At 39.1% G+C, this 25,528-nt stretch overlaps 1 protein-coding gene across 4 annotated transcripts in view; it reads left to right on the plus strand.

The window, feature by feature from the left end:
- FIG4 (FIG4 phosphoinositide 5-phosphatase) overlaps positions 1-25,528 on the plus strand; it is a 134,308-nt gene that overhangs the window by 41,541 nt on the left and 67,239 nt on the right. For all 4 annotated transcript variants that reach the window (XR_007152207.1, XM_047858994.1, XM_047858996.1 and 1 more), the window contains exons 7-15: positions 1,424-1,552; positions 3,856-3,956; positions 5,420-5,582; positions 6,020-6,117; positions 10,482-10,615; positions 12,290-12,406; positions 14,667-14,712; positions 15,378-15,526; positions 16,458-16,624. Coding sequence is in view for 3 of the 4 variants with exons in the window: in XM_047858994.1 (XP_047714950.1) it covers positions 1,424-1,552; positions 3,856-3,956; positions 5,420-5,582; positions 6,020-6,117; positions 10,482-10,615; positions 12,290-12,406; positions 14,667-14,712; positions 15,378-15,526; positions 16,458-16,624 (1,104 nt within the window). In the remaining variant the exon portion in view is untranslated. The remainder of the gene's footprint in view (positions 1-1,423; positions 1,553-3,855; positions 3,957-5,419; positions 5,583-6,019; positions 6,118-10,481; positions 10,616-12,289; positions 12,407-14,666; positions 14,713-15,377; positions 15,527-16,457; positions 16,625-25,528) is intronic.

Here is a 25,528-nt window from a genome sequence, read left to right on the forward strand (position 1 = left end):
GTGTTCTAGAGGCTGCCCACATTCCTTGGTTTGGGGCCCCTTCCGTGTTCAAAGCCAACAATGGCCAGTGAGGTTTTTTTCCTACGTTACATCACTCTGACATTCACATTCTTGCTTTCCTCTTTTCCTTACCATGACCCTGTGATCACATTGGGCTCGCCTAGATAATCCAAAATAATCTCCCCATCTCAGGGTCACCTAATTAACAACCTGAATGCCATCTGAATTTCAATTTCTCCTTGTCATGTAACATAACATATTCACATGTTCTGGTGATTAGGACATACACATCTTTTGGTGGGTACACTATTCTCTTACCACAGAGGGGGAAGCTGATAGGAAACAGAGAGTAAGGGTAGAAGGTATGGGGTAGGTAGAAAACAAAAACAATAATACATTTTTTTTAAAAGTCTCTACTCTGTCAGGCAGTGTATTAGTTACTTTGGGTATGTTAATTTAATCTGAACATATCTCTGAGGTGAGTAGTAGTATCATCATTTCACAGTTCAGAAATGTTTAAGCAACTCACCAGGGGTCACAGAGTCTGGTAAGTGGCAAAGACTGGACTCTAGTTCATGTGTGTACTATTCATGCTTTGCGTAAAGCATTGAAAGGGCAGAGAAGATTTAGTTTTTATGAATCAAACCAAGTGTATTTGCCGTAGTATATAAACACTCTTAACATACCATGTTTTGAGAAGGAAAATAGCCTGCTACCCAGAACTTTTTAGTCTTTTAAGCCATTATCTTTTAACTATACTTATTTCTTATGCTGTACTTTACGTAAGTTTTATAAAACTTGTTGGTGTTTAATAAATGTATCTGGATATGCTGAAATCATGTTTGATGAAATTACTTTCTTCACAAAGAAAAAACCTGATGTGATAATAGCTATATCACTTACAGAAGTATCAGTAAGGCACTGGTCTGGTTCAAAGCACTTTATGTGTATTTCCAACTTATTTCATCTTTACAACAACCACATGACACAGGTACGATTGAGGAAGCAGAGGCATTGAGATAGTAAGTAACGCTCTTTGTCACATCTGTCATCCTGCTGATGAGAGGCAGAGCCAGTATTTGGACCCCGGCTGCCTAACCCTAGAGCAATGCTTCCAGCCAGCTTAAGTGCTGTCTCTTGGCCTTAGTCATGTATTTGTACATGTGTCCTTAATTACCCTATTGTTTTCCTTTCTCTTAGGTTAAAAGCTCTCACAAATCAGAAAAATGTGTTTATTCTTTTACTTTATACAGAATCAGCACAGTTCTGTGCTGTTCTGAGTGATGACGTGAATTATAGCCACTGAAAATGGCAGTGCTATTAACCAGGCATTTTATTTTGAAGTTAAAAACTTAAGAAGTCAAAAATGAGTGGAGCATTGACCCATTTCCTTATCTTTCTGATACCAAGTTTTATTTTTCAGGAGTATTTGGGATCTGCAGTGAGCCTTATATGAAGTATGTGTGGAACGGTGAACTTCTAGATATAATTAAGAATACTGTGCATCGTGACTGGCTGTTGTATATTATTCATGGGTTCTGTGGACAGTCAAGTATCCTTTTTCAAAAAAACTAAGATATATATTATTAAACTTATGCTGTGTCAATTTGTAGGAAACCATATATGAATTTTAAGATTATATTTACCATTCTGTGCACCCAGCAGGAAAACTTGCCCATGATACCAGGTAGTGGAAATACAGAGGAATGCAATCCATTTGAACAGGTCTATTTTGTACACAAAAGGATAAACAACAGGGAAGACAATGCTGCGTGCACAGTAAGGGATATAGGCAGTAAGTATCATTCTTATTTGAGAGGAGGAGCAGAATCACTGACAGGTGGGGAGGATGGGGCAGGCTTGGCCTGGGCTCTAAACAAAAGCCAGACCTTAGCAGCAAGCAGGGAGTGAGCACTAGGTGTGGGGGAAGCATCATGAGTGTAGGGGTAGAGAAGGTCATGGGAGTAGTTTCATTCTGCATGTAAAATCCCTGGGAGGTACAATGTCGTGGGTAGTGGGGAGTCAGATTGCCAGTCACCAGACTGCTTTGGTGGTCAGACTAAGCAAGCATTTTGGGTTTGGTGCCTGAATTTTGGAAAGTTTTTTCAAGAGGGTAATGTAGATGGGAGTACTTAGGAGGGTTGAGTTGACATCTGTTTTCAAGCTGGATTAAGAAAAATGAGACTAGAACAGGGACAGGAGTTAGGAAGAGATTGCAGTGGTTCAGGCATAATGTCCTAAAAGCCTGGATTGGGAAGGGACGTAACAGATTAAGTAGAAGTATGTTGAACCTTGGGTTAAGCTGATTTCAAGTTAAATGTTACAAATATTTTTTTTTCCTTTTACTTAATTTCTAGCTATGGTTGAAACCTTTCAAGAAAGTGCTATCATGCTACGAGGTTTAGAAAGGCAGTGTATACTTTCTAGGAGTGGTATTTAGGTTTTTCCTGTCCCTTTTCGATATCATGTAGAGCATTTGTACACTTAGCTTATTTTCCGGTTGACATTCTTGTGCCTTGGTTTTTTTTTAAGACCTAGAGTGAAAACTTTAAAGGACTTTTTTGTTTTGAGACCATTAAGTGGCTAAATGTAATTAATTAATATTCCTTCTTGCACCAGAGCATTCGGGAGGAGTGGGATCCAGGGGTATATCTAGAGAGGTTAGCCTTAAAGGCAGCCGGCGGTGCCTTCTTGATGGCAAATGAGGGAAGAAGGGAGGCTAGCTGAGGACATAGAGGAGGTTTGAAATGGGAATGAGTGAGATTTATGTGCCACACTTGAGATCATTACTTTATAGTCATTTTCAAGCAGTGAGTAGTATTATCTGCTTGGTGTATTCAGTGAATAATGAGATTTGGCTCCGAATTACTTTCTCTGTTTCCAAAAGTGAAATCTACCTGGAAAGAACACAAGGTTTTCACCACCAAGAGCGCACAAAGGAATGTGCCACAGTTTCTAAAGGCATCTTCTAAAAGGTAGTTCCAAACTTTTGTATTGCCAAGAGCTAACTCAGGGCCAGGCATATATTAAGCACAGTAAAAATGTTTATTTTTTTAGAATAAGGAATAGCACCATGGATTATAATTTTAAAGCCCATTAGTTTAGATGATGAATCTAGTTTCCTAGTTATCAAGCATGTAATGAATTTTGGAAGTCTTTATGATAATAAAAGGAATTGCTATCTATTCAGCATTTGCCATAGGACAGGCACTGGTTTACACACATTACCTAGCCTAGTCCTCCCAACCATCTAATAAAGTTAGTTACTTTGTTAGTACTTACACCAGTTTACAGAAGATGGAACTGAGGCTCAGAAAGTTAAATAAGGTGACATAAGCTGTATAGAGGTTAAACAGTTCACAGTGTTTAGTTTTTGCAGTTAGGTGACAAATTTGGGTAGCATTTATAGCATTAAGCATTTACTGTATTAAACTCATCCATCCCCTAAGTATCATATATTGCTTCATAGTTTAAACCCCCTGTTAAGTGAGATATGCTCTCTTTGAGAAGTATATGATCTCTGAAGACTAAGGAAGGATTAGTTGTACCTGTTGACATCCTTTAGCTGGCTGTAAGGCCAGGTCTTCCCTTGGCCACTAACCCTATACCTGATTACCATTTCCTCTAAAATTCATGGAAACCACTCCTTAGGTAGGCCTGTTTTTGCTTTAATACCTGCATAACTTGGAGGAACCGTTAGACCCAATGCTATTCCATTCTTGGGTGGAGCTTTTTGGTTTTGTTTAACCTTCTGGACAAGATATGTTTAAATGCATATTGAAGGTATAATGATTCTCTTGGTTTGGTGTGACCGTTCGGTGTGAATGCTCTGACAGCTTTAACTCGATTTCTAAGAGTTGTTGATCTATGGACGACCAGTCTATGTCACTCTAATAGCTAGAAGATCCAGTAAGTTTGCCGGGACCCGCTTTCTCAAGAGAGGCGCAAACTGTGAGGTAAGATGGAGAAGCAACAGTGCTGCTGACATTTTCACCTTTCACATCTGCTTTGCTTTCAGAGGAAGCAAAGTGGAATTCTAGAAGATGGCATTTGTTAGTTTGGGACATGATCAAGAGAATAATTAATTCCCCAGAGTGTCTGAAACTTGGGAAATATGACTAATATATACAGATGTTCTGGAAAATCAGCTATCTTAGAGCAAGTTATGCAATGCCTTGGGGAGTTGTGACAAGTCTCACGTTGTGGACAATGAGCCATTTCAGTAATATATGACAAAATGTAGTGCATATTTAGTGTAAAGACTAAAATAGCAAAGCTCCTCCATCTGAGGAATAAGTGGAGGGGAGCACTTGCTGGAAATGCATCTTTTTAAAAAATTTTTTTAATGTTTATTCATTTTTGAGAGAAAGACACACAGAGCGTGAGTGGGGGAGGAGCAGAGACAGAGGGAGACACAGAATCCGAGGCAGGCTCCAAGCTCTGAGCTGTCAGCACAGAGCCGGATGTGGGGCCCGAGCCCACGAATTGGGAGATCATGACCTGAGCTGAAGTCCGCACTTAACTAACTGAGCCACCCAGGTGCCCCGGAAATGCCTCCCTGATGAGAAGACAAAGTAGAGCAAGGCATGGAAACCCTTAATTCCACTCCCTCTGCTTTAGGTTGGCTCAAGGGAGGCTCCTTATTCAGCTGACCCCTGGAAAATAACCACAACAGAAATTCCGTCCTGCCATCAGTCATGTAATCCCCTCTGAGTGTTTCATCTCCATTTGCAGTAGACAGCTTGAGTCTTATGCAGATGTGTGTTTGAGTAGACAGATTGAGTGAGACACTGGGTTTTAATCTGGGGCAAAAATAGCAACATTGTTCTTAAAATTATATCAACACAATGAAAATATTTATAACTGGTGGTCTAAGAAAAATTGGAATTTTGCTACGTTACTTACTTTTGAATATTTTAAGGATAATCAAACAGACATGAAAATTATTCTTCATCATATCCTTATATACTTTTACAAGTAAAGCGAACTCAAGAACTTTTTTTTTTTGCTTCATTTGAATCTCACTGTTTTGTCCCTTCCATTCCTCCCCGGTCTTCAGAACTAAAGTTTTCTATTCTGCTGGTCTTGCTGACCTCCAGTATAATTTCATGTAATTGTTTTCCTTTTCTGTCCCTCTCTGCCGTTTATATCACTCAGGCTGTTCTCTGTCTGCTACTTGTATTATTAGCTATTTAATTTGATTTTTTCCTAGTCTATTCTCGGCTATTTTTAATTGCCTTTTTTGTTGTTGCATTTTAATGGCTTTCCTTTTCTAATGTGCACATTGAATATTGATCAACATTTACCTCTTTAAAATGTTCTAAAATGGGAATTATAATTTCATTATATACTTGGAAATTTGTTCCATTAAAAAATTCTGAGAACATGAAATATCTTTAAATGCCACCTTTCTTTCCAGGGCGATGTTGCAAATGAAGTGGAGACTGAACAAATACTCTGCGATGCTTCTGTGATGTCTTTTACCGCAGGAAGTTATTCTTCTTATGTACAAGTTAGAGGATCAGTGCCTTTATACTGGTCTCAGGACATTTCAACTATGATGCCTAAACCACCTATTACGTGTACGTGGAACAATCTTTTTAATAGTAACCCTTTTTTTAACCCACAGTTAGAGATGATGAACAGAAATCTCATAAATTCTTAGATTTTAACCAAGTTTTGCTACTGGAAGGTAGATAATTTAGAAGAAGGACATCTGTTATTTTTATTCAATAACTTTATAATTTTTCATTAATTTTGGCTGCTAGTAAATTGTATTTTACTTCAGAAATGTAAGAATCAGTCAGATTCAATAAATACGTGTAGAAGGAGGGTCTGATAAGCTCAAGAGGAATTTGGGAAGTGAAACTACTAGATTAATTGAATTCATTAATTGAAACTACTAGTTTTATTGCATTCTTTAAACATTAAAAAACAAAACCAAGCCCTATGCGTCTTTATTCTTGCTTTATAATTTTTATTTTGGTATTTATTTATTCATCCTTTTTATTCCCCTCAGTGGATCAGGCAGATCCATTTGCACATGTGGCTGCCCTTCACTTTGACCAGATGCTTCAAAGGTTTGGCTCCCCCATCATCATCTTGAATTTAGTGAAGGTATGGTGTGCTCATCTGTTTGCTTAGGAAATTCAGTCACACCAGAAAAATCTTAACTTGGCACAAAGGGGTTTAACAAGCTTGCTTTATAGACTTTCTGTGTTGTGACAGAGCACTGTGTCTGATTGTCGAAGGCATTGTCCTTTGGCCTTAATTCTGTGTGGCCTCTTCCCTGGGTAACTGGGAGAATCAGCAGTGTGTATTCAAGTGCTGTCTGTCTGTCTTCTGAGTTTCCAGGACAGATTGGAGAAGGAAGCATGGAGATCACACAGTCACAGCCTAGTCTTGATACACTCCATTCCCTAGACAATCCAGAGATCTCTTAGGAAAGCTAATATGTAGTAGTAAGGTCTAAAGGCTAGATTCAGAAATTGGGGTACTACTGTGGTTCAAGAACCAGGTGGACAAAGTGGTGGCATGGCCTTACAGTTCTGTGCTTCCTTGTGAGAGGCGTCTGGGCAACATACCTCGTGTATATAAGTAGGCACTCAGGTCATTAGCCTAGGATGGAGAGCAGGGAGAGCAGGTAATAAATTGTATCTATATCTGTTGCATTGAAAGAATCTCAGTCCAGGGGCGCCTGGGTGGCGCAGTCGGTTAAGCGTCCGACTTCAGCCAGGTCACGATCTCGCGGTCCGTGAGTTCGAGCCCTGCGTCAGGCTCTGGGCTGATGGCTCGGAGCCTGGAGCCTGTTTCCGATTCTGTGTCTCCCTCTCTCTCTGCCCCTCCCCCGTTCATGCTCTGTCTCTCTCTGTCCCAAAAATAAATAAACGTTGAAAAAAAAAATTTAAAAAAAAAAAAAAAAAAAGAATCTCAGTCCACAGCCACGAAGACACCGAAAGCATGAAGAGCAAGGGTTTTGTTATGGTCACAGCAGTGGCCAACAACTTAGTAGTGTCTGAGGTTATTCTGAGAGGTTGATTAAGAAATGTTAATTTAATCAACACCAAGGAATCCTGTGTCCATTTAGTTCATTATTTAACAAGTATTCTTGAAGGTTTCCTTTGTGCCAAGGCAGTCACAGAAACAATTCCTGCCTTCACAGAGCTAATAGTCTAATAGAGGAGATGGTGAAGTAATGCAGAGGTGCCGAGACAGGCTAAACGGTGCTATGAGAGCTTATAATGGGAGAGAAGTTTCCCCCAAGGAGATGATGAGTCAGCACAGACTGAAGGAAGAGGCATTAACTAGGCCAAGAAGAGAGGGAGTAATATTCAACTCAGAACAGCAGGTACCACGGCCCTCGGTCAGATATGGTATCTTTGAGGAAGGGAAGGCCTTATGGCAGGGGCCTTGCTGATGAGGACCAGAGAGCCTGTTGTGAGACGAGGCTGAAGAGATAGTTCTGGCCAGACCATGCAGAGCATTGTAGGGTGTGTTGATGAGTGTAGTCTTTATCCTGGGAGTGTGATGGAAAACCATTGAAGGTTTTGCATGATTGCGAGGATTGTGGTCTGGTTTATATTTTGAAAAGGTCATCCTGACCTCAACAAAGAGAATATGTAGATTGGCATAAGGTTAAAGAATATGTTGGAAGGCCACATAGGAGGTTATTCTACTTATCCAGAAAAGGGGTGACCCTGGTTTAAACCAGGGGGGTATGGTAGAGCTGAGGAGAAGTGTATGGAAGCAGTAGACTCGGTGATGGGCTAGATTTGAGATGAGGGAGAGGGAGATGTCAGGTTTGATCCCTGGGCTTCTGGTTACTCAGGTGGATGGATGGTGATGCCATTCACCAAAATAGGGAACGCTGGCTCTTCTTCATGGTATACAAAGTCCGTACAATATGGTTAGAAGCTATGGCTAAATGGACATTCAGTCTATGATGTTTGAAGTAATTCTGTATTCAATACGCAGATTCAAAAATAACATCCGATACATGTGATTGTAAAGTGTGCTTACCCAGATTTCTCAAATGTACATTTATTAACAAAATATATTTGTTAATATTTAAAGGTTAATCAGGGGACTTAAAAAATTGTACTCGTCCATCATTCCATTGTCCTAAAAATCCTGGCCATAATTAGAGATAAGTAGAAAATAGTTTGGAGATTAAGTCGCTATTTTGTGGAATAGAAAAAAGTTTTTTGTTGTTTTTGCCATTAGTTATTTTATTCATACGTTAAAAGAAGATGTTTATTCAGTTCATTTGGAAAAAGTACTAATTTGTGATTAGAGTCAAAGAATGCATTTGTGTGTATTGAATGATACTGAAGGATATTCACTTTTTTTTTAAAGTTTATTTATTTAGAGAGAGAAAAAGAGCGTGTGCACAGGAGAGGGGCAGAGAGAGAGAGGGGGAGAGAGAATCCCAAGCAGGCTCTGCACTGTCAGCACAGAGCCCGATGTGGGGTTCGATCCCACGAACCCATTAGATCATGACCTGAGCTGAAATCAAGAGTCAGCCACCCAGTCAGCTGCACCCCAGGATGTTCACTCTTTATTCTGCCTCTGTATGAAGTCACTAAAATGAAATGCTTTTCTTGATTTCTTTTCTTTTTTACCCTGTGTTGTAATTCCACCCCTACCCCACCTTCCCTAGTTGTGGAAGTTTGAGGTGCTGGTTGACATTTTGTAGCAATCCATGCACGGTCAGTACCACTACTGGGGAATCAATAGGAAGTCAACCTGGAATCAAGCACTGAACGTGTTTAGTCTGGGGGCCGTGGGTGACAGGCAGTGGGAGAGTCTCTGACTCTTGAAGTGATACTTAAAATCACTTGCATTTGTGACGTTTTCATCTGGTTGTAATAGGACTCTGCGACCCAAAGGAGGTTGACTAAACCCACTACCACTAATCCACGATGGACAGACAAGGCATAAAGCAGATTCTTTTTACATGGAGATGATCTAAGGTTGATTAAATAACCTTTTCTCTCCCTCTCATAAAATGTCAGATTTGATAAAAAAATTTCAAAAAGGTTTTGTTTCCCTAGTTGATTCAAAGTGCTTTTGAGAAAAATTCCAGGTACATAATTTAATTTTCTCAGATGTAAACAGCTAAATACATGTTCATCCTAAACTGATTTAACACTGTTCTTAATCAACTCTTTTCTAATTCCTCCATTTGACTTATTCAGCTGTGCAGAATAGATACCCTTTTTGTTTCCACAGTGGCTATCTAATTACATTCATGACACTTAATAACTAATACCATGACTGAAAACAGCAGAGACCCATTTTGATGCCAGCGATAGTGCCTCAACACCATGTTGGTGTCACTGTCACTGAATTGTTTTTCTTTGTTTCTAAGTGAAGTCCTGATCAGGATAACAATAAAAATGGCTGATTGTTATTAATAGTTCTCACATGACAGTTACTCTGATAAGAGATTATTGTGTTTTATCTCTTTTAAACCTCACATTATCGCTGTAAGGGAAATACTATTGTTACCCCATTTTATAGATGAAGAAATAGAGGCCCTGGAAAGGTGAGAACCTTGCCCAAGGCTATGTGGCTAGCAGGCAGCTGAGCCAGCATTCCAGCCACAGAGCTGTACTGGAACACACTAGCCTCTCTCCTTTTTTTAAAAAAAACATTTTTAATGTTTATTTTTTAAGAGAGAGAGAGAGAGACAGAGATAGAGAGCAAGTGGGAGAGGGGCAGAGAGATAGAGAGGGAGACACAGCATCTGAAGCAGGCTCCAGGCTCTGAGCTGTCAGCACAGAGCCTGACGTGGGGCTCGAACCCATGAACCGCGAGATCACAACCTGAGCTGAAGTCAGATGCTTAACCGATTGAGCCACCCAGGCGCCCCTGCATTAATGTCTCTTAAATGAGAGGCATGTAATATGTAAGGAGGTACAGCAGGCAGGGAGGCAGAAGGTAAGATTTGGTCCATGAACACCTCTCAACTTCAGTTCAACCACAGTGTTGAAAGGGGAGAAAGTGCCTCGCTTGGCTACCTCACAGGGTGTTTAAGAGTCAAATTTAGAAACACATGTAGGCTGCAAAACACTCTGAGCCAGTTTAGAGATTATCCATCCAGACCTAGTGGATTTCTGTCTTGTCCTTAGTGGGCTGGAGTTCAGGGTTTCGTTCTTCTGGTCCTTGGGGAGTTCTTTTCTGACAGAGTGGGGTGTGGAGGGTGGAGACGAGGCCTGGGAGGGTGAACCGAGCTTCTTGGAGCTGTAGGAGGTTATTAAAAAGAAATCTCATCTCCTTGAATTTTTGAAGCTAATTATCTGTTGACTTCAATGAAGTATTTATTTCTTTGAATTTATATTATTTTTATTTTAGGCTTTTTTGTTCCAGTATATTTAAGACTTAGGCTTCTTGCCTTAGCTGAAAAGTAAAAATGTTGAAAGTCTCTTCCTCTGACTTAAGGTAACTAGAACCCTGAAAATGTTTCATTTTTGATAAAGGAACGAGAGAAAAGAAAGCATGAGAGAATTCTGAGTGAAGAACTTGTAGCTGCTGTGACATACCTCAACCAGTTTTTGCCTCCTGAGCACACCATTATTTATATTCCTTGGGATATGGCCAAGTACACCAAGAGGTGAGTAGATGTCCGTATGTTTGGTTCTGATATTTTCCTTTTCTTGTGACATAAAGTAGCCGGAAGCTGCTCTCCATGGTAAAGTAAACGTTCTCTTTTAATTTCCTTCATGAACCTACTGAGGGGCTGTTTTGGTGCTGATGTATAATTTGAGTGCTTAAATTAATTGACCAAACTCTTTTCTTTGCCCACCACCAATACCACCTGCACATTCTCTTTTAAGTAACTAGTCACTTCAGGACATCTCTGCTCCACGCTTTCCCTTACAGCCATTAGTTTCACTGTGCCCTGTTTCATCTTGTCCCCATTTGGTCACCTTCTCAGATACCACTTTTGGCAGATCTGGCTTGTGGATGAACCTGTAGTGACTCCTGACTGTTCATAGGCAATTCAAACTCTTAGTGTAGTGTTAAAGCCCCATTCCAGAATGTAGTAACTTTTTCTTTATACCCGGGCTGTTCTCTTCCTAGAAGATGAAACTGCATGCCCAGCCTCCAGGGTGGCAGCCAGGGTCCCATTCCTGAGCCTTTTCTTCTGTGGTTTGACCCCTACCTCCCCGGGGTGCATTCCTACCTCTCCTTTACCTGTCAAGGACCTGACTCAAAACTCTGGTCATCCAAGGAACTTTCTTTCCTTAACCTTACATTGTCCTTTTACTCATTTACTAGGCGTTCATATTAACACTAAGTTCGTTCTGAGGTGTTGTTCATTTTTTTAATGTTACCGTATTGTTTTGTACTTTAACTCATTGTACTTTTTTCTAACTCATTTTGTGTAGTTAGATACCCATGCACACACACACACACACACACACACACACACACACACGCACACATTTTCCTAAAGTCTAAGACTGATTACAGGTTGGCACCATTCATATTTATTTTCCAGTGTTTTCTTCCCCTGCCACCCGCACTGTGCATTGTATTCTGCTCACATTTTATGAATGCGTATTGACTTGACTGATTTGACTCTTAAGTAGTGAAAGGCTTTGGGAGAAGCTCTCCTGGGGATGTAATGTGCCAAGGTTAAGGCTTGCCAAGAGTTGATACAGGCCCTTCATGTCTCTTGCACCAAATCTTGCTAGTTATTGAACACACATTATATTGCAGAAATTAATTGTTACAATGTTCCTGTTGAATACAAACCGGACATTTTAAAACTTAAATCCCAGGATCCACATAAGAGTGAAAACATGGTATCTGCCTTTCTCTTTATGACTTATTTCACTTAGCACAACACTCTCCAGATCCATCCACGTTGCTACAAAAGGCCATATTTCATTCTTTCTCATTGCCAAGTAGTATTCCATTGTGTATATAAACCACAATTTCTTTATCCATTCATCAGTTGACAGAAGACCATAGGAGAGGGGAAGAAAAAAAAAAAGAGAGGGAGGGAGCCAAACCATAAGAGACTCTTAAAAACTGAGAATAAACTGAGGGTTGATGGGGGGGTGGGAGGGAGGGGAGGGTGGGTAATGGGTATTGAGGAGGGCACCTGTTGGGATGAGCACTGGCTGTTGTATGGAAACCAATTTGACAATAAATTTCATATTTAAAAAAACCCTTAAATCCCTGTCATTACTGTAGACTTTATTTGCTTCTGCTGTAAAGATAAGTATACATTAGACTTGTCTCTTCTCACTTTTCTCATTCTTCCTTCTCTCCTCAGCAAGCTGTGTAATGTTCTTGATCGACTGAATGTGATTGCAGAAAGTGTGGTGAAGAAAACTGGGTTCTTTGTAAACCGCCCTGATTCTTACTGTAGCATTTTGCGGCCAGATGAAAAGTATGTATGCTGTAAAAACTTAAATCAAGAATTTTGCTCTTGTGGATAAAAATATTGTAAATACGAGCAGTTTGTATTACTTGAAAGATGGGTGAATTTATTTCTTTGGGGAGACAAGACAAGCTGCTCATGTGATTGTGGAATGAACTTTCACTGTCGGCATGGGATTTCCTCTGGCGGTTGTACAGACTTCTGATGGAAGCCACAGAATATCTCTTATTCATGGAATAAACATTACATCAGATGTTTCTGCCAAGTAAAATTTTCTGCAATGAATTCTATTTTTCAGCATTAAGGGCAGGAATTTTTTTCCATAGACTAAATACATTTATGAAATGTAAATTTTTTCCTATGACATTTTTATGAAAATCATGTTTATCACTGTATTATAGTTATTGTTCACAAACCTTTCTTCATTACTACTCTGTGAGCTTCTTCAGATCAAGGATCCTGTTTTATGTGTCTTTTAATGAACTAATGTTATACCTTCCCAGCATTTTATTTTCAGCTAACAAAGTTAATTATAATGGTAAAAACCTAAAAACCGCACAGAGCAAAAACCAACTGTTGTGTGTATGTCTTTAGAAATCACCCTTTTCTGGGGCGCCTGGGTGGCTCAGTCAGTTAACTGTCCAACTTTGGCTTGGGTCATGATCTCACAGTTCATGAGTGAGTTCGAACCCCATGTTGGGCTCTGTGCTGACAGCTCAGATCCTGCAGCCTACTTCCAATTCTGTGTGTGTGTCTCTCTCTCTCTGTCACTCCCCGGTCACACTCTGTCTCTCTGTCTCTCTCTCCCTCAAAAATAAATAGACAAAAAAAAAAAAATAATAAAAGCATCCTTTTGTTACAGTTTGAATTTTGGGATATCTGTGACGGTGGTCCTCAAGACCATCCCCAGGATCCTTGATTCATAAGAAACGTCAAAGCATTCAGCATATTGTTGTACTCATGGCTGTGATTTATTAATGTCAAAGGATACAAAGCAAAATTTGCAAAGGGAAAAGGCATATGTGGCAAAGTCCGGAGGAAATAGGTGAAACTTTCAAAGTTCTCTCTTATGGAGTCACACAGAACATGCTTAACTCCCCCTGCAACCTGTTGTCACAGCATGTGTGAAATGTTGCCAATCAGAGAAGATTATTAAATACTCAGCGTCAGGGTGTTTTATTGGAGGCTGTTCCCCTAGACAGCTCTGCTTAACATACCAAAATTCCTGACTCCCGTAAGGAAAGAGGTTGTTCAGCAAAACCATATTGTCTTTACAGACAGTTTAGGTACAGTGAGGCACTCTTGTCTGTTGGGGAATGGGAACACAAGTTCCCAGATGCCAGCCAAGGACCAACTGTGTTAGCAGGCCTTTCTGAGGAAAGCAGTCAGACCTGTTAACTCTTTTCTGTACTGCACCTTCTTTTAAATAATTAAAATATCTTGGGAGTCCCTGGGTGGCTCAGTTGGTGAAATGTCCGACTCTTGGTTTTGACTCAGGTTACAATCTCATGGTTTCATGAGTTTTAGCCCCACGTCCGGGCTCAACAGTGTAGAGCCTGCTTGGGATTCTCTCTCTCTCTGCCCCTCCCCCGGTCACACTGTCTCTGTCTCTCTCAAACTTAAATTTTTTTTTTAAATAATTAAAATATCTTAAGAAATTAAAGTGTTTTAAATAATTAAAATATTTTAAATAATTAAAATAAAATAGCAATTTCATTATATAGTACTTAGAACATACCCCCAGGCATTCATTAGCACATGGAGAAAAGAAGAAGGAGGGAAAATAATAAGGAAGTCTGCAAAAACAACCAAAGGTATGCAACAAAACTCCATGAAATAAAGCTAGAGGAGGTGGAGAATCTTAACACTGAGGGAAGGAGAATAAGGCTTGGAAGATTTTATTAGAAAGATCCCCTGCAATTACTATTTATGTCTGTAGAGACCAAAGAGGAAATAGGCTTAAATTAATGCAACAGGGATTTTGGTTGAACATGGGTGATAAATGCCTGAGTTGTGCGACACTGGGGCAAGTTAAGTTGCTTCTTTCCTGGGTTTCCCTGTGTTCTCCGTGAGGAGGGAGAGCGTGGATAGCATTCAATCTTGGTTATTTGCATATTCACTTACCAGAAAGAATGAAAGTAAGCAGAATCAGCTGGTCATTCTGGTGCATTCAGCCCTATTACTTTGATTCTTTATAAAGAGCTAGTACCAAAAATGAATATAGATTATGCTATTAAAATTTTTTTAAAGCATCTATTTTTAAACACAGGTGGAATGAACTAGGAGGATGTGTGATTCCCACTGGTCGCCTGCAGGTATAGATATTATGTTAATAGTGAATAGAGTCTGTATTCGCAGTGCATGATGTTTTCTGAAAGTAGTTGTGGAGAGAGATATACTTCTTATTTAATGAAAAATTATTAATCAGGATTTTTAAAAGCCTTACTGCTAGTGTTTAACTCTTACAAATGATGTGCAACTAAAATAATAATGGCCTGTGGATTTTTTCTTAAACATTATAATTTTTATTATTGGAAATTGAAACATAAACAAATGGGAAAAGAATAAATTCGAATCATTTTGAAAAATGACCCAGATACAATCACCATATATGTTAATCATGCTTTAATAAAAATAAGGCCCCAACCACTGAATATTTGGTTTCTACAATAAAAGAGATCTATCAGGGAAAAAGCAACATATTTTACTAATCGGTACATGTGGAAAATGTTAGTTATCTGTTTTATCTTAAACTCAAAAAGAAAATTCAAATATAGACTAGAAGGTATAGCAATGCCATTGCAGCAATATTAAGTGAGCAGCAAATGTAACCTTTTATAATGTTCTTCATTATTTGTGCAGGAATAATACCCTGCCTACAGCTTTTCTTCTGTTTTTTAAGAAAAGAAATCTAAAGTGGTATAGAAGCAGTTTTGGTCGTTAAATAATGGTTGGAAAATCTTAAGGTATTTCTCTTTAGACTGGTGTTCTTCGAACCAACTGTGTGGACTGTTTAGACCGCACCAACACGGCACAGTTTATGGTGGGAAAATGTGCTTTGGCTTATCAGCTGTACTCCTTGGGACTGATCGACAAGCCTAATCTACAGTTTGATACAGATGCAGTTAGGTAAATCTTCTTTTCTGCCTTTTGAGTGCTGGTAATGACAGAAAGCAAAACTGATTAGTAATAAGGAATTCTATGAACTTGTTTCTTCATTTAGCTTCTCAAAAATTATGTTGCTAAAACTATTCAAATTAATTCTGTAATAAATATTTTTATTAAAGACTTGTGTGTTATTGCCATGGTTTTTATTTTTTGTTGGTGTTAATTATCAGTAAACACTATGCTCTTTAGATAAATCCAAAGTGCTTTAGATGAATTCAGACTAGTGGTTTTAAAAAAAAATAAATTCAGACTGCATTAGAAAGAAAAACTAATGTGACTTCGTACATTTGGAATTAAAAATATAAGGCATATAAAAGATTGATTCTTCATTAAGGATTACTGTGTCTTCACTGCCCATTGGATCCATGGCACTGCGTGAAGTGCTGTTTCTTGAAAATACAATGATGGTTGTTATCGGTCATCTGATGGAGTCATAAAGGCTCTGTTGAGCAAAGAGATCAGCTTCCAAATGGCCAAATCCACAGATACTGCTGCACTGAAAATCTTAACAGGCACGTGAAGAAATACGAGTTTCAAACATGTTTTTAGGAAAGAATATGGTTTGTCCCAGAAAGGCAGAAAATTCTGTTGTGGGAGATAAATTGATCTGAAAAATCAATTAGAAAGATGAAAAATGTTAGAAGTCTTTCAATAAGGTTAGAACCACCGTGGTCTGGCTTTGGTGGGTTACGTTTTTGGTGCCCTTACTTCCTTTTCAGTGTTTTCTTTGATTTTGTTACTTTTTAGATTATTACTATAGTGTATATTTTGCACGTACATTTATCATCAAGAGTCTACTTGAAAGGCTTTTAGGAATTCAAAGGTGGCTAAGTGAAGAGCGTGTGTAACACTTTCAGTAAAATTTTTTAGTGTTTGTTTTTCTTTGGTTTAGGTTATTTGAGGAACTCTATGAAGATCATGGGGATACCCTGTCCCTTCAGTATGGTGGTTCTCAACTTGTTCACCGTGTCAAAACCTACAGAAAGATAGCACCATGGACCCAGCACTCAAAAGACATCATGCAGACCCTGTCTAGATATTACAGCAATGCTTTTTCAGGTAATTCTGGAATAATAAGCATTTCTACAACTTTACCTGATGTGCATTTTTCTTCTTATGCATTTTCCTTTTTTAAGCAATCTGGCTAAGTGAAATCAAAATTAAATATTTTGAAAGTTTAAATAAAATAGAATCTCACTTTGAAGGTGCTCAACAACAGATTTGTTGTCTCACAGTTCTGGAGGCTAGAAGTCCAAAATCAGGGTATGAGCAGGGCCGTGCTCCTTCTCCCTGAAGGCTCCAGGGGAGAATCCTAACTTGCTTCTTAGCTTCTCATGATTGCTGGTGATCCATGGCTTGCAAGTACGGCACTTTAATTTCTGCCTCTGACTTTGCCTGACATTTTCCCCTTGTGTCTGTGTCTTCATGGCACTTTCCCTGTGAGTCCCTCTCTTCATGTAAGGACACTAGTCATAGTGGATTATGGGCTGCCCTACTCTAGAGTGACTGTGTCTTTTTTTTTTTTAATTTTTTTAATGTTTATTTTTGAGAGAGAGACAGAGTGTGAGTGGGGGAGGGGCAGAGAGAGAGGGAGACACAGAATCCAAAGCAGGCTCCAGGCTCTGAGCTGTCAGCACAGAGCCCCACGTGGGGCTCGAACTCACAAGCCATGAGATCATGACCCGAGCCAAAGAAGGTCACTTAACCAACTGAGCCACCTAGGTGCCCCTAGAGTGACTGCATCTTAACTGGATCATATCTGCAAAGACTCAACTTCCGAATAAGGTCACATTCACAGGTCCCAGGGCTTACGACTTTACCATATCTTTTGGGGGGACACATTTCAACCTGTAACACTCGTGTAAGTAGTGTGCCAATATGTTCCTATCTCTCTGGGGGTGGGTTACCATGGAAAAGGTTGAAAACTGTTCTGATGGAAAGAGAGCATCCACTCTTCTGTACTCTGTTATCATTGTCCCTATGATGGGAATGATTATTGATATATAAAGACCAAGTAAAGTGTTTTTTAATAAGACTGGGGGACAGAGAGAATGAATGTGTAGCTGTACATTATTTAAAAAGCAAGGAGTACTATTGAAAGATAGAAAATGGTGGTGGAAAGATAAGACAAAACTGTCCACAACTGCGAGAAGAACTACTATGAAAGCAATTATTTTATGAATAATGTGGCTAAAACAGACTTTATTTTGAGAAGCATGGTGTCGTTGGGGTGTACAACTTATTTTAAAAATACAGTGGATATTATGTTAGGACAATATATTTATAGAACCATTCTCTTTAAAGCACTCAAGATAACTTTACAAAACTTAACTTCTTATGTTATTCCTCTGGGGTGGGCAGGAAGATGCTTGAAATTAAGTTGTTAGGAATTTTTTTCCTCTCATTACCAAAAAAATTTATATAGACAGACAAACAGCAAATTAAGTCAAAAGGTAAGCTACGGAGAATTTTGAAACCTACCATCAAATGCTAATTTCCTTTAGATATAAAGAGCCAGTATTTCCTTTAGATGTAATAAGCCAAAATAAAGAGACCAACAGTTTAAGAGGAAAAAATAGGCAAATGAAATGTACGGTTCGTAGGGAAAAAAATGCAATGGATTCCAAACACATGAAAGAAAGCTCAACTTCACTATCTTGGCTATTGTATGTAATGCTCCAGTGAACATAAGGGTGCGTCTTTTTGAATCAGTGTTTTTGTTTTCTTTGAATAAATACCTAGAAGTGGAATTGCCAAATCATATGGTAGTTCTTGTTTTAATTTTCTGAGGAACCTTTGCACTGTTTTCCACAGTGGCTGCACCATTTTACATTTACACTAACAGTGCACAAGGATTCCCTTTTCTCTGATTCCTGGCCAATACTTGTTACTTGTTGTCTTTTTGATAATAGCCATTCTGACAGATATGAAGTGATATTTCATTGTGGTTTTGATTTGCATTCCCTGGTGATTAGTGATGTTGAGTATCTTTTCATGTGTCTCTTGGCCATCTATATGCCTTCTTTGGAGAAGTTTCTCTTCCGGTCCTCTGCCCATTTTTTAATCAGTTTTTTTTTCAGTTTATTTATTTATTTTGAGAGATAGAGAACAAGTGGAGTAGGCGCAGAGAGAGAGATGGGGAAGGAGGGTGGAGAGAGAGAATCCCAAGCAGGCTCCACACTATGAGCACAGAGCCCAGTGCGGGGTTCAGACTCACAAACCATGAGATCATGACCTGAGCTGAGATCAAGAGTTGGGCACTTAACTGACTGAGCCACCCAGGTGCCCCGATTGTTTGTTTGTTTTTAATCAATTGTTTTGTTTTGTTTTCTTATGTTGAACTGTGTGAGTTCTTTATATATTTTGAATATTATCCCCTTATTGGGTATATCATTTGCAGATATCTTCTCCCATTCAGTAGATTATCTTTTCATTTGTTGATGGTTTCCTTCACTGTGCAAAAGCTTTTTAGTTTGATGTAGTCCCATTTGTTTATTTTTACTTTTGTTGCCCTAGGTTGTTAGGAATTTTGTTGGTTTGTGTAGACAGATTGATGCTATATGGGCAACCCACCTGAGTCTCTTTCAGGCTCATTTTAAAAATTGTTCTGAAGCTTCACATATTAGCATGCTCTGAGCTTTGTCTTTAAGAAGTACCTTTGGTTTCCAACATAGCTGGTTACATCAGCAGTTGGAGGATGCCAATAAGGAAAGAAGAGATACCTAGATACTCCCTTCAGGTGTTAGGAAGAGCTTTATAATTATAACTGTCTGAAGGACCTTGATAAGCTCCTTCTAAAAATTTTTTTTTTTTTTTTACATTTACTTTGGTAAGCTGAATTTTTTTGCTGAAGCTTGTTGAATTTAAATCCTATTATAGGAGGGTGGGTGGCTCAGTCAGTTAAGTGGCTGGTGAAATGGTTAAGCTGCCGGTTAAATGTCCAACTCTTGATTTCACCCCAGGTCATAATCTCACAGTTGTGGGATTGAGCCCCATGTCAGGCTCTGTGCTGGGCATGGAGCCTGCTTGAGATTTTCTCCCTCCCTCTCCCTCTGCCCCTCCCCCACTTGTGTGCATGTGCTCTCTCTCTCCCCCAAAAGAAAAATAAATAAAATAAATCCTATTATAAGAAAGAAAGAGAAGATATATGATACCTTCAGCAGTTAATAACAGATCTGTACACATGCATAAATACATACAGACAGGCACACATGTGTAATTTATAATTATTGTGTGTGTGTGTGTGTGTGTGTGTGTGTGTGTGTGTGTATGTGTGTGCATGCATGCATAGGGGAGAATCAGATCCTTCTCAAACAGATTTAAAAAAAAGAAAAGTTCACAAGATAAAGACCACAAAGCCTACCATACTTGGAAAACACATGTAGGTGGCACCATACAGCATTATGATAGTGCTGTAAAGTAGTGAGACAGTTTCTTTCCCTTTCTGCTCACCACTGGAACAGGGGCATACAAGGGAGAACATTTTAGTTTATCAAGACTAGTGAGACAGCCTTCTAAGGTGATCCTTCTGAGGTTCAGAGTGAATAAGCTGTGTTTGGCTATAGCAGGAAGAAGACACTTGGCAAAAATTTTTGTTTCAATAACATTTTAAATAACATTAATAACTATTCACCATTCCTGCAACCAAAGCAGTTAAACTTGGCAGAAGAAAAAGTTGCAACTAAGTACTCTCAGTTTAACCCCTCTGCCATGCTTTGAATCCCATCTCTTCATGCTTTCCCTGTAGCTTTCGTTGCTGCACATAATCCGTTTCCCCCTCTCTACTGCTTCATTTCCATTAGCACGAAAGCACTCCTTGGTATTTTTTTCCTTTTGACTTTTCCTTCCATCCTCAGTCCACAGTCCTTTTCCTTTGCGTTCCTAAGCAAAACCTCTCTAGTTATCTGCCTGCCTGTTTCCTCTTGTATCCTGTTCTACCTGTTCCACGGGGCATCCTCCCTATCATGCCACTGAACCTGTGCTTTTCAGAATCACCAGGAGTCTCCATATTGCCAAGCCAATGGTCACTTTTCTGCCTTCATCTTATGGGGCCTGTCACCAGCTTTGATCACAGTTGACCATTCCCTCTTTCTTGAAACTCACCTGTGTAATATCTCATTCAGTCTCCCTATTGATGTCTCCTGCCCCATTTCTAAACCCTCTTCTTTTCTTTCTGCACTTTTACCTTAGGGGCATCTCATCCAGCTCTTAAGTACCATGCATTTGACACTCACCTTTGTATCTCTAACCTTTGACTTCTCTGTTGAGTCCCAGACTTGTTTACCTAAAAGCTGACCTAGCTAACATCTCTTCTTGAATGTTTTCTGAGGTTTCTGTAGGTTCTATAACAAATTACCATAAAATTAGTGCCTTAAAACAACACCCATTTATTATCTCATAGTTTCTGTGGGCCAGAAGTCTGGGCACAGAATTACTCAGCTGTGTTATCCACCTAGGGTGTCACAAGGCTGAAGTAAAAATGAAGGTGATGAAGTCAAATGAAGCCAAGATTCAGTCAGTGTCGGGAACCTGGGCTCTTACCTGGAGGCTTCCAGGTTCATTCAGATTGATGGCAGAATCCCATGCAGTTAAAGGACTGAAGTCCCTGTGTCCTTGCTGGCTGTTGGCTGGGGTCATTCTCAGTTCCCAAAGGCTCCTTGCCTTCCTTGACTTGTGGCCTACTCCATCTTCAGAGCTAGCAACCATACACTGAATCCTTCTTGTGCTTCTAATCTTTCTGCCTTCCTTTCTACTCTCCTCTTCTGCCTTTGAAGGATTTTTGTGATTACAGTGGACCCACCCACATACAATACAGGATAGTTGCCCTATGTTGAAGTCAATGATTAGTAACCTCAGTTACATCTGCAAAGTCCCCTTTGCCACGTGATATAAAATACTTATGTGTGTGACACTAGAGAGAAAAAGGTCTTGTGGACCAGATTTCTTACTACCATGGATATCTTTTTAAAAATTATTTATTTATCATTTAAATTTTAGTTAACATACAGTGCAAATATTGGTTTCAGGAGTAGAATTCAGTGATTCATCACTTACATACAACACCCAGTGCTCATCCCAGCAAGTGCCCTCCTTAATACCCATCATCCGTCTAGCTCATCTCCCACTCACCTCCCTCCATCAACCCTCAGTTTGTTCTCTATCATTAAGAGTCTCTTGTGGTTTGTTTCCCCTCTCTCCTCTTTTTTCCCCCTTCCTATATGTTCATCTGTTTTGTTTCTTAAATTCCACATATAAGTGAAATCATATGGATTTGTCTTTCTTTGACTGACTTATATCACTTCTCATAATACACTCTAGTTCCATCCACATTGTTGCAAATGGCAAGATTTCATTCTTTTTGATTGCCGAGTAATATTTCATCATCTACATATACTGCATCTTCTTTATCCACTCATCAGTTGATAGACATTTGTGTTCTCTCCATAGTTTGGCTATTGTTGATAATGCTGATATAAATATAAACATTGGGGTGCACGTACCCCTTTGAATATGTATTTTTATCCTGTGGGTAAATAACTAATAGTGCAATTGCTGGGTCATAAGGTAGTTCTACTTTTAATTTTTTGAGGAACCCCCATACTATTCTCTCGAGTAGCTGCACCAGTGTACATTCCCATCAACAGTACAAGAAGGTTTCCCTTTCTCCACATCCTCCCTAATACCTGTTGTTTCTTGTGTTGTTCATTTTAGCCATTCTGATAGGTTCCGGTGGACTCTCATCATGGTTTTGATTTGTATTTCCCGGATGATGAACGATGTTGAACATCTTTTCATGTGTCTGTTGGCCCTCTGGATGTCTTCTTTGGAAAAGTGTCTTTTCATGTTTTCTGCCCATTTCTTCATGGGATTATTTGTTTTCGGGGTGTGGAGTTTGATAAGTTCTTTATAGATTTTGGATACTAGCCCTTTACCCATACGTCATTTGCAAATATCTTCTCCCATTCTGTTGGTTGCCTTTTAGTTTCGTTGATTGTTTCCTTTGCTGTGCAGAACTTTTTATCTTGAGGAAGTCCTAATAGTTCATTTTTGCTTTGGTGTACCTTGCCTCTGGTGATGTGTCTTGTGAGAAGCTGGTGTGGCCAAGGTCAAAGAGGTTGCTGCGAATGTTCTCCTCTAGGAGTTTGATGGTTTCCTGTCTTACATTTAGGTCTTTCATCCATTTTGAATTTATTTTTGTGTATGTTGTAAGAAAGTGGTCCAGTTTCATTCTTTTGCATGTCGCTGTCCAGTTTTCCCAGCACCATTTGCTGAAGAGACTGTTTTTTTTCCATTGGAGATTCTTTCCTGCTTTGTTGAAAATTAGTTAACCATGTGTTTGTGGGTCCATTTCTGGGTTCTGTGTTCTGTTACATTGATCAATGTATGTGTTTTTGTGCCAGTACCAAAACTGTCTTGATGATTACAGCTTTGTAATACAGCTTAAAGTCCAGAATTGTGATGCCTCCCATTTTGGTTTTCTTTTTCAACATTACTTTGGCTATTTGGAGTCTTTTGTAGTTCCATACAAATTTTAGGATTGTTTGTTCTAGCTCTGTGAAAAATGCACTAACTACCACAGGTATCCAGTAAGAATCTCAAGTGATCATTTTTGAGACTGACTCAAATGTGTTTCTCCACTTGGTTTTTCCACTTCAGCACCCATTGCTCAATTCAGAAACCTAGGAATCATCCCCGATTCCTTTTATTTTCCTTACTTATCTCCCCCTCCCCTCCACCCCAGCCCCATCTCTAGGCAACTCTCATCTCAACCTCCAGAATATATTGTAAATCCTTCTGCTGTGTTTCATCCTGACTGCTGCCATGCTGGTGCAAGCAGTCTGAACAACTGTTTTAGCTCCTGATCCACCTCCTGCCTCCCTGCTTCTGCCCCTGCTGTAAATAGCAGCCAGAGGGATCTTTTCACTGAAGTCAGACAGTATCACTTCCCTCTTTAAAATAAAATAAAACTCTCCACTGTAACCTACGAGGCCTGTGTGACCTGGTGCCTTTTGTCTCTAATTTGGCTGTTTCCCTGGTCCACTGCCCTCCACCCTCTCTGGCCTTCTCTTTATTCCCGGAGCTGCCCAATTTGTTACCCAAGCAGGCCTTTGTGTCTGTTTGTTCTGCTTGAGCACAAACCCCCCAGAGCTTTGTGTGACCACCTCTTTCTCATTTTTACAGTTCAAATGTTACTTCCTCAGACATTTCAGCCTCTACCCCTGCCCTGACTACCCAATCTAAGTGTCTCTGTCCCCTCCCTTCGCTCCCATATTGCTCTCTTTCAGTGTCTTCATAGAACTTACATCCCTTGAATGTACCTTATACATTATTTACTTGTGTATATTTTTATTTGCCAATTGGAATGTGAACCCCACCTGGAGCCAGAGTAAGTATTATACATTACTGTTTCCCCAGTGTGGAACATATAGGTTCTTGGATGAGTGAATGAATGGTAGTTCTTTTTTTTTAATTATGAAAGTAATTATAGAAAGTACAGAATAGCTCACAATAAAATCATATAATCTTTACCTTCCAAAGATAGCCACTTGTTCATATTTAGGAGAACATGACTCTTCCATACATGTAATATTTATATTCTGCATTTGCCCTTTTAGATAATGTGAATAATCTTTATGACCTTAAATATTCTTCTACAACATGATTTTTAGCAGCCTTATGGCAGTCTATCATTTAGAAACATCGTAACTTAGTTGCTATTACTTTGCATTTAGTTTCCTTTTAAACATACACTCTTTTTTGCCATATTTTTGATGTTAGGAAAGTTCCAGAAGCATATCAGGTCAGAGACTATAGATATTTCAGGGAAAGTAGAATGTTCCTGTGAAAACTTTGGTAAGCTGAAATAGCATAAAGTGAGTATCCCCCACTTTCCAGAAGTCTGAGTTACACCACTTTGCTTTTAGGAAAGTCCTACATTAGTACAGTAACAGCTATTTTCATAAAAGTTAAAATCCTCTTCAGATTTTTCTGTTAGCATTAACAGGCACTAATGTAGGTCTTTCCTAAGCCAAGAGGCATAATGCAAACTTTCAGAAAGCAAGGAATATCTGTGTTGCCAAATTGCCTTAGAGAATGGATACCGTCGAGCAGTTAATGTTCCCTCAGCAGAGTATGGGAGTGCCCATTTTGACAACTATTTGCCACCTTAAATAGGTAAGAAATCATATATTGTTTTAATTAATATTTGTTGGATAACTAGTAAAGTTGAATGTTAGTATGTTCATTGTCCATTTCTGTTTCTTTCGAAAATTGCATGTTTCTCTTTTTCTATTCCAGTGTTGATCTCTGTCTTTCTCACATTTAATTGGTATTTATTTCAATAAATAGTATGAAGTAGGGATCTAATTTTATTGCCCCTCCCCTGCAATAATTAAACAGTGCTATTTATTGAATAACATTCCTTTCCATTACTGATTTCAGAGGCTACTTCATTACAAACTTAATTTAGTATTAGCATAATAAATATTCTAGTTCCAAAATAATTTTTCGCTAATTAAAAATAATTAAAAAGGATTGTTATATTCAAGCCTCATCTGTTTCATACATACATAATAAACTGGTTAGTGTTTAACTGTTTGAGTGGAGTTTGAATGGGGTATTACTCTTTTTTTCCTTTAAAGCATGATTGAGTACAAAAATAGGTAATCATTGTCCTCTTGTTATCTACAACTACAGAGAACCTACCTGTTTTAAGCCCTTATCCATATCCAAAGTATTACTGTCTTCCTGAGGGTGATTGTCTTATTTGCAGTCAAAAGTAGGCAGGAAAAGAACCTCAGGCTCATTAAACCGGCCTTGGAGTCCTTAGGGACCATGTACACCATGGATATATTTTAAGTTATAGCAACAGCAGCACATTCAACAAGTATTCATTATGATCCTTTGAAGACATATCTTTTATTTGGTTATGTTTCTCACATCTCACATTTTATCATACTTGCT

The sequence above is a fragment of the Prionailurus viverrinus genome, chromosome B2, assembly GCF_022837055.1.
Source record: "Prionailurus viverrinus isolate Anna chromosome B2, UM_Priviv_1.0, whole genome shotgun sequence".
Taxonomy (NCBI): Eukaryota; Metazoa; Chordata; class Mammalia; order Carnivora; family Felidae; genus Prionailurus; species Prionailurus viverrinus.